Here is a 15,355-nt window from a genome sequence, read left to right as displayed (position 1 = left end):
AGGCAAAGGCAAAGGCAAAGGCAAAGGCAAAGGCAAAGGCAAAGGCAGGCACTCCAGCGTCTGCTCACGGCTGCATGCTGAAGAGAAACCCAGACACTTTTCCATTCCCCTCAGCTCTGGCTGTAATGACAGACTCCTTGGAAGTCATTAAACATGTAATGTCTGTCTGCCACGGCAGCCGGGCAGCACAGGCTGGAGCAGCAGTTGCAAAAAGCATCTCAGGCAGCCCCACAATGGCTGCAGTGTTCCCTGGCCAGCAGCTGTAAATTTCTGCTGCTTGATGAGAGAAACATCCACAAAGCTCGCAGTGCTGCAGGGTAGGAGCAGGGGGTATTAAATCCACACGCTGCATATTGTTACAGTGTCTGGCCCCGGAAGCTTTTTCCTTTGCTGAGCCACGTATGGTGGGTGTGACATGGGATTTGTTGCCACCACGACAGTCCTGGGCTTCCCAGACTCTCTGGACAGCAGCCAGGTCACTGGCCAGGGGCAGATGCTCACACTTGCAATGATGCTGTGATCCTGCCCAGCAGCACCCCACACCCTCCAGCAGTGCATTGAGTGACCAACATCTGTCCCACAGGACTCCCAGGGGAGACAACAGTGCACCATCCTCTTTTTATATGGTTTTGGTTTAAGGGACTCAAGTTATTTTTAACACACAGCAGCTTTGTGTTTCCAATAAAAGCAGGAGAAAGAAGCTGGATCAGCTGCCCTGATAACACCGTGCTCTCCATTCTCTAAGCAAGCCTGCATGTTAGTGGAAAGAAACACATCACGAGCACAGCTGGGAAGGATGTGGGGATACCCATCTTCTGCCCTGGAGCTCATTGATGCACAGAACATGCTTCCACCATGCCGTGGAACACCCACCCTGCCAGAAGAGCCCGGGCACAGGCCCACAGCTAAGCCCTTATGTGCTGGGGAGGATGGCACAGGGCACGGGCACACAGCACCACCCGGCTGCAGGGGAAAGGCCCCGACACCGCGGGCTGGGGGTGAAAGGGCAGGGGAGGTGCCCTCCCCCTCCCAACAGCCAGACACAGAGCCACAGCCCTGCCGAGCCAAAAGCTCTTCTGCACGAGGAGATCCACTGCGCCACTCGGGATCCAGATCTTCTAATGGGATTTAATTTTTAAGTGCTCAAAATCATTACTGGAACTACATATTTCTATCAGGTAAATTTCATTTGCATATGCAAATGATATCTAAATACACTGCACCATTAATATGATCAGTAATTACATAATAATAGTCACCAATCTCCACACACATCAAACTTACAGTTTTGTAGCTATTAAGGAAACTGTGCTTTGTAATTAAGACAATCCTCATTTCCAGATGCTAATTAACTATATAATAATTAGCTTCTTTTGCTAATGCAAATTAAGTATTTTCATCCTTATTGGTAAAAGAGTTGCTTATCACTTACAAAAGAGACAACCTAGAAATAATCCCTCCTCCCTTCTAAAGGTGAAAAGGTAACTTCATTTTTACCAGTCTCATTTGTGAATGCAAATTAGCCCTGATTAATCAAATCACAGATTAATGTGCCCATCTTGTAGCACGGCCAGTGCCTGGCGTGGCCCTCCAGCCCTCGGAGGATGAGGGCCACTGGTGGCCCACAGAAGCCCCCGGCTCCCCTCCGTTGGTGCCGGCACTGCAGAGCTCCCTGCCCCAGCACGGTGGGGATCGGCCACCAGCCCCACCCAGGGACACGCCGTGCCACCCGGCCAGGCCGAGGAGCACCCGGAGCCACCCCGCACGTGGCCGTGCCACCAAGCCCTGGGCCGGTGGGGAGTGGCAGCAGGTGCAAGTGGCAGCGCTGCCAGCCTGCCAAGCCACCACGGCAGGGCTCGGCCTTGGCGCAGCGCATTCATCATCTGCTAAACCAATCCACCCACTCTGCACCACCATTTGTCATTAATTATGCTAATCAGCACACCATTACTCTCCGATGACACCACGGCACTTATTAGCCAGTTACGGTTTTTCAAAAGCACAGCTCATTGTGTATGTGAGTGCTGCGCCTGCATTAGCCTACAGGGAAGAAATGTCCAATTATGAAAAGAAGAAATTTGCCATTATCTCCCTCTAACAAACCAATTTAGTAATTATAAAAGTCTCTGAACTCAGAAGGATTTGTTAAGAAGAGCTGAGTGATGAAACCAGAGAATTTTCTTTGCAATAACTTTCTGAGTTGGAACCGAAGTGACAACAGAGAATGAGCAGTTTTTATTATCTTAATTACGACTCTTGCATCTTCACTTTAGACGATCAAAAAGCAGAATTTATCTAAACACGGGCCTGTATTTGGCTCTTCCCTTAAACCATGTGATTTGTTTATTTTAATAGATACGCAACCAAATGTGTGCAGCATGCCACAGACACTGAGACGGGCTCAGCCAGCTCCCAGCCCGCAGCCCTGAAGCGTGGATGCGATGACACAGCAGCCGCCCACGCAAAGCCCCCGCAGGCCCGAGGCACGCGCCAGGAGTGGGGACACCGCCCTGTGCTGACACAGCTACAGGGATGGAGCCGGGCCCTGAAGACTCCGTGGAAAACTGGCTTTGTTGGAGCATCCAATTCCTCCACAATTCCTATGTTGATTTGCTCACTGCAAGGGGACACCGCTAGTTTTAGAAGCTTAATATGTGTTAAGAGCTCATTAATATCATCAGAGTAAATGGGCCTATTAAAACATCTTTAAGCAATATCTGAACATACATCTCCCTAAACTATATTTAATGACTGTACTTAAGATACATTATATGAAAGTCTTAATGAGACATTAGACAGCATTTTGAAGATTAAAATTAGAGAATCCATATAAAGTCTGTCCACTTAATGTAGCCTTAAGCTACACTGATGAAATACATTACCACCAAATTATTACTTCATTAGAACAAATATTTTCTAATAATTTCTGATTTATGCCATTAGTTGTCTGCATATATATTATATATTCATATCTATATGTACATATAAAAGTATACACAAAACTATTTTCTAGTTCAAAAGGAGATACGAGAAATTCTGAGCTTTCTAATAGCTGAGTTAATTACTTGTCTTTTTTTCTATTGAGTTAAAAATATGCACTCTTCATAGAAGTCCATTTACAGTGCCCCCACTTATCCACTCACCATAAGGTCATTTTTTAAACATTTGCTGTTCTGCTTTTCAAGGATCAGTAAGATGCCCTGGGCTTGGCCCCTTTGGGCCCTCCAGAGGTTGAGGCATGGTGGCAGTGCAGCCCCCAGGGTGGACCCCAGCCCGAGGCCAAGGAGGACCCTTGCTCTGCGTGCTGCCCGTGGCCCAGCGAGGGATGGGACCTACCGAAATTACCCATGGCCTGACAGTACTTCTGGACAAACCTAAAGCAGTGCCCATGGCACTGTCCCCCTGCTCTGGCAGGAGCCCCTGCCCACAGCATGCCCATGGATGGGCACCCACCCTGGGCCCTGGTGCACCACAGCCAGGACAGCAAGGCCACGGGACACCTCCCTCAAATAACTGCCAAAACAAATTGCAATAAACTTATTAGCAAGAGGGTTTTATGTGTGGCTTATTTTGTATAAACAGCTTTTCATTAGATAAATGAAGCCCAACAACCTTTACAAATGTTTTCAATTATGAAATGATGCCATTGAGATATCCGGATGGTGATAATCAGGGAAAACACCCGTGACATCTCCTGCTCGGAGCCGGAACGTGCTGCCTGGATGGCTGCTCCTCCCAGTACCATCCCACCCAGCCACACCAGGCATTTAAAAACTCCTGCTTTATTTGACGGAATCCGTAGCAACAAGACTATTTACATTTATTCTGCCCAAGCCTTCTGTCCAAAAGAGCGAACATCTCATTGTAACAATTTTGCATTTTTAACTGTGCAAATTAAGCATTCTTCATAAATAACAGCCTGGTTTGCTGCACTGCAACTCCTTTTTATTAGCAGCACAGAAATGCACAATGAGCAACGTGTTCTATTATTCTTTGTCAAATCACAGAATGCTACATTAGAATAACTCTGCTGGTCAATGTAATATAGTAGATTAAATTCAACTTCTGTGCAAAACCCACTGTAAAACAGCATGATAAGAAGGCTATAAAAAATTTAATTTTACTCCAAACTCCATCAAAAAAAAAAAATGGTGTGAAAAGTAATTTTGCATAATCAGTATGCGCCATCTGGAACAATTAACCGATTTCTATAGAACTATGAGGATCAGTCATATCTGCTTATTAAAGATCAGAAATTATACAAGTAATAAATCCTTGAAAAAACTAAGCGTACTCCCGCCTGTCAATGCTATTTTAACTTCAAATACTGAAGAACGCCTGATAAGGCTGAAAAGAAGAGATTAATATATGCAAATTACATCCAGCATTTAAAATCCCCAACAACTGTCTCTGGTTTTCTGTCCCTTATTGCTGCCTTTATGTTTTATTCATACACCAACTCACCTGTCACTTCATAAGCTATAATATTATGGGGGGTATTATTAAACAGCATAAAGCCAAGCTTTAATTGGAAAGCTTCATTGCATTTTCCAATTATTTGGAGTAAATTAAAAGCAGATGCACATAGTTTAATAAGGAGTCTAATATCAGTTCCAGGAAATCAAAATTCATTGTCATTACTATGCTGTGATAGTTTTGCAAACTGTACTCAATTTTGGAGGTTTTGAAAAGAAAATCTGTCTCTGCAATCTGTTAATTGTCATTTGGTTAATAACTGTTTAAATATCCGAACCTCTGAGCGGCTTCCCATTTAAAAAAAATTAAACTCTGGCACTCGGCAAAGCAAAACAAACACAGCACAGGCCACCCCAAGGTTGTGCTCCACGGAACGGCGCCAGTCCCGCAAGCTCATCCTCCTCCATCAGCCACTGGCCCTCACCCACTGCTGCTGCGGGGCGTGCAGAACGAGGGCACCCCTGTCCGGGGCATCCACGTCACCTCGCCATCGCCCTTCCCTCCATCACCCCCACTGCAGCCCCCGCATGTACCCCCAGGCTGTCCCCGGTACGCCTGCTCATACATAATTCAAGGCTACAGGGTTACAGCCAGATAATCCTCCCGGCAGAGTCTGAGCAGCCTCCTTGGAAGGTGACGTGTGAGCTGAGGGACACGAGCAGGAGGGGACACGGCTCCCCTGCCCGCCTGCCGTGCCGAAGGGAGCTGGGACCAATGCGAGGGCAGGGCAGCACCCAGCCAGGGCCTCCACCTCCCACACCAGCACATGGCGCTGAGCAGAGGAAAACAACGAATGGCACTTCAGGTGACAGCAGGTTCATCAAAAAATTGTCTGTCTTAAAAATGTCACCTGTGGGAGAACTCATGGTGCCATCATCCCCATTTGGGGCTGCTGCCCCAGCACAGCCTGGATAACATGTGGGCCATGCTGACACAGCACACCAAGGGTCTGTACACCACGGATGGGCTAATTTAATAACAAACATACTTTTTGAATCTCATTAAGTATAGTATTAAGTAACACACATCCCTTTCTGAAATATGCAGCTGCAGCATTTTACATGAGACTCCAGCCTCCCTGAACTGCTGGATATTAATAGAGCCTTTCATAGCTGGAAGATTATCCAGGTCTCTTAGTCCAAAGACTGGAAATTGCAATAGAGTAAAGAACAGGCTGACTTTAATCTCAGCTTCAGTAAAGAGGTTTCAATGCAGAATAAAGCTTGTGTCACAACTTGTCTGGCTTGTGGACCATCCTGATTAAAATTCAGTGTCACAAAATATAAATTTAGTTCTGCTTCTACTCTTAAAAAGTGCCAAGAACGTAAGTGAAGGGATGGGAACCAACAGTAAGATGCAGCACAGGACCTTCCCCTCCAAGACTGGGGGTCTCAAACCCCTTGAACATTGGAGGCGATTGCAGAACCACCAGGAACTGTGCTAGAAGATGAAGATAAAAGCAATCCTTTGTGCACTGAGCCAAAAAATAGAATCTCCCTTTTTTTCAAAATTACCTGTTTTAGTAAAGCAGACATGCTGTGCCAAGTACATAATTTAATTATCTACAAAAAGGATGAAGCAAAACAATAGTTTGTGAAAATAATTTATTAACCTCTGATTAAAACATCTGTCCTCCTACATACAGAAGAGAGCAACAGTGTCTTTTAAAAGGAAAGAGACAACTAAGGAAGTGGCACACGTGGCCAGATAACCTGGCATTTTACAACAAGAAGGAAGTTGACATATGGGCACTGAAATATAACAAAATCTGTATCTAGAAAGACCTCTGAAAGAGACTTCTTTTGTCACTACCAAGGAAAAAAAAAGGGAGGGGGGGGGGATAGATAGCCCAAGGCATTCCCAAGTTAGCCCCTCCTGAACAGGAGGAGGAACCAGGAAGCAAACTGCTGTCTTAGGAGCAGTGTGTGAAGCAAACGCTTCCCACGCCACTGCCCAGACAGATGACACCTGCCCCCTGCCGAGAGCCGCAGCTTGCAGGACGGAAAAGCAACTCGGCTTCCTTCTCAGGAATCCACTGGCTTTGATGTTTTTCCAGATCATTAACAGCAGTTTCCACTCTCCCTGCCTAATCCAGCTGCCTCCAGAGAGCTGGATTAGAAACCTGCGTGGAGCGAACGCCAAATGTCGCTGCAGTGCCTGCAGGAACAGCCCACGCTCCTGCAGACGAACCCCAGCTCAGCTCGACCTCGTGCCATGGCCAGACCCCGGCCCACCCCGCCCTGGCTGGGCTGCACCAGGCTGAGACCCTCTGTCCCCTCCCCAAGGGGGCTCTGCCCCTGGGCTTCCTGCTGGGAACGCTCACCTGTGTGACCCAGCAGGTGGAATTTGGACCAGAGCCTCTGCCCACAGTGTTTCCCTCTCCAACCTCTCAGACCACAGTTTGCTTTGACCTTTCACAGGAAGTGTCTTAAAGAGGGCAATAAATATTTAAATATAATAAAAAACTATTTATATATAAATACAATATATACTCATTTAAGTAAATATTTACCTCCCTAAGGTAATAAATATTGGTGCTTGATTCCAAAATAAACAAGCCAGAGCTGTGGAGAAACTGGCACCTGTAAGAGCTGCACATGGAAACCTCCTCCTCCAAGGCACGCTGGCACGCACACTCCAGCCAACGCTGCGCTGGCAGCCGGCCGCACTTCCCTTCCCTGATGCTCAGCCCAGCTTCTCACAGAAAAATACTTCACGCAAATAACTTGATATGTATTGACTAAAGTGGTTAAAGACAACTACAAAACAGTACCTTTCAGGTAAGAAATACATGCAAAGCATGTATTTTTGAGCATCAAATGACTGCTCAAAAACCCATCGCTCCTCAGGAAAATGAACAGCAGGTGCTGCGGCCTCGGTCCCAGCATGGACGTTGCTTTATTGGAACATAAAGTGTGTGATGTTTTTTGGGATCTGACATCTAAACTCCAACCCAGAGGACATGGCTTTTCTCCCCTTAAAAGAGAAGGAAAACCTTCACCTGCAGCTCAGCAAGGTCTTGAACTGAACTGAGAATGCTCCAAGTGGTGAGAGATTCTGTGCTTCTGGATCCTGTTTTATTTCTATGGATTAACATGACGTGAGGATGGATGCCCAAATTTATGGATGACATGTTAGTATGTCCAGCTAACACGATTCACTTCTGAAGGTACTTGCACAAATACTTTAATTGTTTGGGGCTGACTACCAACAACATATATCATAGTATGTTCTGCTTTTGTTCTACTGCTTTCCCAGCACAGTTTCCACATTTAAGTGTTCAAAAGATGAACCTTGGTCCTACCCAAGGGTAACTGATCATCTTGCTATCTCCAAATTTCTGCCAGAATAAATATCCGTGGAAAGGTTCATATGACTGAAGTTGGGTTTCTGGCTACACACTGCCAGCTGCAGCAGGATCTGGAAGTTCATACACTCATCTCCTGCACAAAACTGGTGCACAGAGGCTTTAATTGCTTTGTGTACACATTCTGATGGGGTTGTACAGACTCCATACAACACAATTTCTATCCTAATCTGAGAACAAGCCAAGAGAAGGGAATAGATTGTTCTAGAGTCAAATTACATATGCTTATCTGCTGCTGCCCCAAAACACATCTATCTGTAATAGAACGCTGAAGATGGCTACAGCAAAATTTCAGGGGGAAAAAAAAGACAACCCTGCTCAGCAGAATGCACAGATCATTGGCAGCAAGGGCTGGAACCCACTGCTTAGCAACTTAAGAGTGCTGCAGTGGTGTTAGAGCCCATCCAATTAGTGAGGCCTGCAGAATATTTGCACTCCTGCATCTCTTGGTTCCTCCTGAAAGGGTTAAAGATTATTATTAGCATATAATTTACAGGTCCCTTCTCCCAGGAAAGAAATAATGCACAGTAAATGCCACATTCATTTTAATAATACATGTTACAGTCTGTGCCCAACATCTGCACAAAGGTAAAGCAGACAGATTTTTTTGACATGTCCCACTCTGCCATCGAAACACAGGCTTTTTGTTTTGTAAGTGACGGAAGGTTTAATCAAGAAAGCAGGCAATTCATCAATCGAAACAAGGCTGCTCACACTGCCCTGACAGCACACACATGGTTTTATACAGAAGAAACCTGGCCACCTGTCAGCGGCACCTTTTACATCAGGATATACAAATACACTGGGTGATCAATCCTCCAGCTCTTCCCATTCATTTCTTCATTTTCTTATTGTATTTTTCTTTATGCTAGATGTTGCCCTCATTCTCTGCAGGAATAGATGGGAGACAAGGCAAGCTATGGCTGTTTATACACTATCATAAAAATTTATATACTCTTAGAGTGACTTATTTCCCTTCTATTTGACTACCATTATTATAAATTATTATAAATAATTTTTCACTTCATTGAGGAATTTTCCCTGTATATTACTATCTGTTCCTGCCTGTGAGGGCTGCCTCTCCTTCACTGTGCTTGTGCCTCTGATAAGCTGAAGCAATATGCAGGCAGAAGATGCTCAAGTCTGAAATGAAGGCAGTATGTAGTCACGACAACATCTTAATTAAACTGAAGGCCATGAGGAAAGACTGCGCTGTGAAATACTGAGCCATATCTGTCAACAGGTCTGTCTGGAGTGAGGCATTCTTCTTCCAGCAGCTGCCTGCCCCAATAAGCACATTAAACCTGTCAGCTCCTTGGCACCCTGCTCCCAGCAGCACCCACAGACATTCTGCACATCAACTTAGAACTAATTCTGCCTTTTGGTCTAGGGTGCATGGCATGGGGTGGGACCAGGGAGGCTGTGGGGCACAAGGATGATGCCCGCAGTGCCAGTGCTGCGCTGCTGCAGCACGTGACAGGCTCCCGCCACGAGCTGTGGGCAGTGCTTCCCTATCTGCACCCTGCCAGGGACTCACTCACCAGTTTACTGTGCCAAGAGAAGTCTCCTTAACTTTCTGGTCACCCAGTGTGTCATGGCCAAGACTGGCAACGACAAAAGACTGATTAAAAACTATAATTGCTGCTTACAGGACCATTTTTCCCTTGACTCCAGTTTTGTGCAAACAACAACTGCATTACAGTGCCCAAGGGGTAATGGGCAGTTCCAGTGAGGATATGGTCATTCTGCCAAAATATATTTGTGATACAAAGTAGGATTGACAGCCAAAATGCATCTAACCTCCCACAAACATGCTGAACTGCAGCTGGAAGCATTGCTTTCATCGAATACTGAGAAGATCTTGGGTCTCTACAGACAGCGAAGAGAGCCCACGCTGCAGCTCTTCACTCTACCCCCATTACAGCCCTCCCTTCCCAAGCACAGACTGAGGCCATACCAAAACTGGAAGAGACTGTTCATAATGGCTTTTGTTGCCCTCACCAGCCCCAAGAACCCCTTTTCTGATGTGGGAGCCAAGAGAGGGAGCCCACAGGCCTGCCCATACATGGAGAGGGACCCTGTGTCTGCTGGAGGCCCAGCTCCCCTCACCCAGCATGCTGGCCCCGTGCCACCGTGGCCCGCACATCCTCCCCGCACCCACAGCTGCGGTGGGGACACCCAGCAAAGGGAGCCCGGCAGCGTGGCTCAGGCCGGCAGTGGCAGCCTGTTCCTAAATCTCCTGTTGCCATGGCACTGCAGAGAGCACTCCAGGCAGTCCGGACTGGCTGCACACGACACCGACAGAACAGGAAACTTGGGAATGGCTTCCAGAGCGCGTCTGGGGGCTAATCCACCTCGGCGAGGTTTAAGCACACAAAGAGAATTGTCACGGCACCTCACTGCAGCTGCTGACAAGGCAGCCGTGGTCAGGAGCTGTGCATGAAAATCCTGTCAATGCACAGGATGTGTCATATAACAAGACCCTTTCTTTGGAAAGAGCTCACAGCTGAAATAGCCATTACAACACACGCACAACTCATATAACAGCATTTCTGGAGGAGAATGTGCAACTGGAGGAAAAATAAGAGTTATATACTTGAAAATGTGCTCAAGCAAACATGAAGAACTAATGCCCTGTCCAGTTCCACAGGCCTTGTTTTGTGCTTTGCCTGTAAGGATCTGGTAAAGCGTTCAGGCTCTCTGTAAAGCAAGCACCTCCTCAGGCTGCACCATGCGCAGAGGCCAGCACATCCTGTAGAAAGGCCAGTCCCAGTAACACCCACACAGAGCTGCTGCAGTTGGTGCATTTGGCACTTTCCCAGGAGAGAAAGCACAGCTTCCCATCCCCACACAGAATTGTCTCATGCGAACACAGGAACACACCTTCCCTTTCATTTCCAAATGTACTGGGGTAGGAGAGTAACAAGAAAAACGAGGACTGACAAGGATTACGCAATTATTATACTCTATCTCTGTAGGAACCCGAAGCTGCAGTTCCAGGCAGAGATTACCTTTTAAATAACCCTTTGATTATGGTGCACGAATTAATGCCATGTTCCCATGTTACAAGTGTCACTCACTATTAATAGGAAGAACCTGTGAATGGTACATTTTTGCCATCTTCTCTTCCCTGATTATGCACAAGCAGTTTCGACTGCACAGCCCACTAAATCCACTGCTGGATTTCCAAACTGTCCTAAAATGTCCTTCAGCCAGATGAAGGGACTAGACGTTCATTAAGTTTTGACAGAGTCAGGTTTAAAGCCAGTGTCTTTTTCCTCTTGCAAAAACAACGTAACAGAGCAGAACTTGTGCTAAGTGTGATTCTACCATGCCTATGACAATATTTGTTCAGGTGTAATAGTACTACAAAAAAAAATAAACTGGAAAAACTGTTGCACCCCAGCACTGCGGAGCTGGAGCACAGAGCACAAACTGGACCCCAGGAGAAGGGGTGGGTTAAATGCAGTCCTGCACCAGAGCTGTGCCCAGCACTTCTTACTCCACAGAACCAAAACTCCCTTTGCTGTGCTCCACGAACACCTCCCAGACCACACAGCTCTGAGCACCTCCCAGAGTGACAGGGCCCACAAAGCACAACTCTAAAGCATCCTGGCCTCCTGCTTCCAGAGCCCGTTCTTCTTGGGCCCAGAGAACCTGGCTACATTTCTTTTGAGCTCACTCCTCCTTTAAGAAAGTGAGCACTCAGAGCCAGAACCTCCTCCCAAAGAGCAGAGCTGCCAGGGACAGCTCACAGGAACCCCAACTCCAACCCAACCCACTGTGCAGTCCTGAGGCACAGTAACAGGTACCTCTACCTGCATGGGGGAAGGAACAGCCTTGATCTTCCCCATTCTATTTCAGTAAACAACTCCCTGCAGATTAGTACTAGTTAAAAATAAAAACTGGCTAAAATATTCATTGGCAGGTTTTTTCCATGTTAATATCCGGAAATTATTACTGGCTCTAGCACTTGTATACTGGCTTGGAATGATGAACAGAGCGAAAGCTGCAGCTAGAGAGACCAAGTGTGCATGTGTAAGCACATGGTTCTCACAAATCAGTGCAGAACCCGCATTTTCTAGTGTCTAACTCCCAGTTTTCCCTAACATTGGGAAACAAATACATATGCATGGCCAATATAGGGAATATGGAAATGAGAGGGAGTAAAGGTCTCATCTGTTTTCAATACGTATGTTGAGGGTAGCAAAGACCACTGTGTTTGAAACTCATCCCTGCTGGGCAAGATTAAGCCTCCTGTGAAACAGGCAAAGATGTCTCTTATGACTCACTTGTGAAGACCATGAATAATATCAGGAGCAAAGTATGTGTCAGCATTGCTTCCCATCAGAGCTCTCACTCAGCACCTCGGAAGGCAGCAGCATCCCTCCCTAGTGGCTGTGATCTCCCTGGGGATCAGGAACACTTGCTGCTGGGAACAAGTGTCCCTGGGCATTTCCTGGGGTCTCTCTGCACCTCAGCTGCTCTCAACTGTTAAATGGCACTGATAAAAAGCTGGATGTTGTTTCGTGGGTACCACACACCTGGCCGTTTGCACGTGCAGGTTTGCTGTACTGGTTACACCACTGATGACACAAGAGCAGAGAAGCACACGGCAGCTCACCTGAGATGGCGTACAGGTTGGAGTGCTGGTGCTCCAAGTCCAGGCGGGTGCTGTGGCTCTTCCCCCGGAAGCTGGCTGGGAGCGTCAGCGAGATATGCCTGAGGGACAGAGAGGAAAGGTGTTACTACAGAGCGGAAGATTCTGCTCCTGTCAGCTCACTCCAGCCTGACGGCTCCAGGCAGGTTAAGCAGCAAATGCTGATTTCAGTATTGCTTCTAAAACTGTCTACACCCAGTGTCAGCCCCCTCCACCCCTCTGAGCACTGCGCTCGGCCAACAACCAAGGACTGCAATAGCAGCCATCCATCCCCAGCAGGGCATTCAGCCCCGGCCAGGCACAGCAGCTCCACACGAGGCAGCACCCACGAACAGCCAGCACGGCTTTGCCCCTTTAATCCAAATCTGTATTTCTCTAATGCAGATCCCAGGTCTGTGTGAATTTTAATAAAATGTTATCATTAATCTTCTGGACCGCATTGCCACACATAATAAAGATGCATCCTCTTCACAGAGGGGCTCAGTGCAGCCTGAGGCAGAGGGAGCAGCTCCCACCTCACCTGAGTGAGAGCTCCTGAACATGGGCAGACACTGAGCATCGCCCTCCTGCCAGGAGAACCAGGCAGCCTTTGTGTCCTCCTGGATGCCCTGTGTGTGAGAGCAGTGCACCAAACCCATGTCCTCAGCCAGCAGGTTTTATCTACCACATGAATCATCTGGAAGTTATCTGCCTCTAAAACAGGACACATTTTGGGAAGAACAATGTATTTTTAGCCCTAGATGCAGATGATGGTGAACAGCACAGATAAAATAAGAAAAAGCAAACATCAGTCTGAGCTTGCTTGTGCTTTCCAAAGCTATTTTTAACTAAAAAAAAGATGGTGTGAAAATATATTTGAATTTGGCTATCAGTTTGCTGTTTAAAACACAATCCACATGAGAGTCTCTGGAGCAGAGGCAGGTTTGTTATGAACACATTTTAAACAGGAGACCACTGTCTTTGGGCATGACATGCTTCTCATTTGATTTTTAATAGAAGTATCCAAAAATATTTTTCAAGGCACCAAGGCAGATAGCAGAAAGACTGAATTTCTTTGCCCTCTATGGGGAACTGCTTTCTTCACAGTGGAAATTGTTCTGGAGGTAAATAAAGGTCTATTTAAAAGGCCCATTTCTAAGGAGAGTATTTTTTAGGAGTTTGTACCAACTTGGAGAGGCTGACCCCTGCCCTCCAGACAGCCCTCAAGCACAGCCCACTGCCACTCCAGGGGAATGACACACATGCCCTCAGCCAGAGGACTGATGGGGCCAGCCCACAGCTGGCTCACGGTGGGCACTGCCGGAGTACCACGATGCAGCCCTCGGCTCCAGCAGGCAGGCAGCAGCCTTGCAGCACGGCTTCAGGCCGTGTGCTTGCAGAGGCCCCTGAGCCCCGGCAAGGAGGCAGCTCCTGCGCGTGCCGGGTGCTGGAGGGGGTGCACGGGCCACGTGGGCAACAGAACGAATCGCTCGCCCGCCGAGGGACTGACCACACACACCAACACCAGCCCAGCCCTTGCTGGCCCACTCCACGGGGAGTCCCGTCTGCTCTCCCTTTCACACACAGCGACGCTAAGACACCACAAGGAATCCCGTTGTGGCAGGGGGGTGACGAAGGTGACATTCAGGTGTACACCTGCAGACCTACCCTCAGTGGGCAGCACTCCCACCACTGCTTGTGGGGCTGGGGAGGAGCGCCAGCCCTGTCTGACACCAGGGTCTTGACTGTGGCTGTAACAAGGGCGTCTGGAAACGATGGTCTGCATGCCTGCTCCGGGGCTACTTGGTGTCCCTGAGGTAGGACAACTGGGCATTCCATCAGTCCAGCTGCATGCAGACAGCCAGAGAGATGTCTCCAAGAACATTAGCTGCAATACCACAAGACAGGGCAGTGACTGCTGGATGGAAATCAGCTCTCCCCTTCCCCCTTTCTTTTTATAAAAGATGACATTGTAGGGAGGAATGGGAAACAAAGCCTAATTTATTTTAAATTAATGTAAACTTTGGCCAGGATCAATACAGCTTATACCTACAAACTTGATTGCATAATGCATTTTCCTTATGTGTTGTGAGAGCCAAATCATTTTGCATTGTAGAAGACAAAAAAAAGAGGCTGCCATTGAAAAGCAAGAAAATCCCAATTACAAAGTCCTCAAGTTCCTAAACACATACCGTGAAAGTATGTGCAGTTCTGTGGCATATGGCAAATCAATTACTAGTTTAAATTTTAAAACAAAAACATGGTAAATGTGTTGCACAAATAATCAAGAACAACGGTTTGGTTTAGATTACAGCGGCCACTAGAGTTTTGAATACAATTAATCATCATTCCAGGCACCGGGAAGCCATATTGACACTTATTCCTAATTTGAATATTTAATTAGGGTGAAGTTCTTCATCAAATTATCACAGAACTGGGAGGAAAGCCTAAAAGATTTAAACAATTACTACTTTAACCCTTACCCAGCTGCTCACCTGTGAGCACAACAATCTTTTCCTGTTCTGCAAAGCTGGAACATGACCAGGCAATGTGACAAGACAGAGTGCAAAATGCACTACAAACATCCTGGGGAAGGGGAACAGACACCCAGCATCCCAAAGGGCTGCTCTGGAGAGGCCAGGCTGGCACAGGCTTGCGCTTCTGTCTGCTTGTGCTCCTTGACCTTTACCAGAGTAAAGCTTTTGGGACACATCTCTATTTTAGCATCAAGCGTGGTTCCTTCTAAAGCTTTTGTGGTTTGGGGTTTGTTGTTGGTTTGGTTGTTTTTAATTGAAGAGCCTGTCCAGAACCATCTACGAGGCTCCTGCTGCCCACAGCTGACCTGGCACAGCCACTTGCTCCTGCCTGGGAGG

The 15,355-nt window shown here is 47.2% G+C and overlaps 1 protein-coding gene across 3 annotated transcripts in view; it reads right to left on the bottom strand.

The window, feature by feature from the left end:
- Nucleotides 1-2,212: 2,212 nt before the first annotated feature.
- Nucleotides 2,213-15,355, bottom strand: part of LOC121673426 (multivesicular body subunit 12B-like) — a 39,613-nt gene continuing 26,470 nt past the window's right edge. For 2 of the 3 annotated variants that reach the window (XM_042046716.1, XM_042046714.1), the window contains exons 7-8: nucleotides 12,468-12,565; nucleotides 8,697-8,731 (exon numbers count right to left, since the gene is read on the bottom strand). In XM_042046716.1, coding sequence (XP_041902650.1) covers nucleotides 8,712-8,731; nucleotides 12,468-12,565 — 118 coding nt within the window. In that variant the 3' untranslated portion in view covers nucleotides 8,697-8,711. Of the gene's footprint in view, nucleotides 2,618-8,696; nucleotides 8,732-12,467; nucleotides 12,566-15,355 lie in introns of those variants that run through there. The other variant, XM_042046715.1, reaches the window with a different exon arrangement.

This window comes from Corvus kubaryi, unplaced genomic scaffold, assembly GCF_017639235.1.
Source record: "Corvus kubaryi isolate FWS band 111438036 unplaced genomic scaffold, C.kubaryi_AGA036_p1.0 65416, whole genome shotgun sequence".
In the NCBI taxonomy this organism is placed as follows: Eukaryota; Metazoa; Chordata; class Aves; order Passeriformes; family Corvidae; genus Corvus; species Corvus kubaryi.
This window is presented reverse-complemented; position numbering and strand designations above follow the sequence as displayed.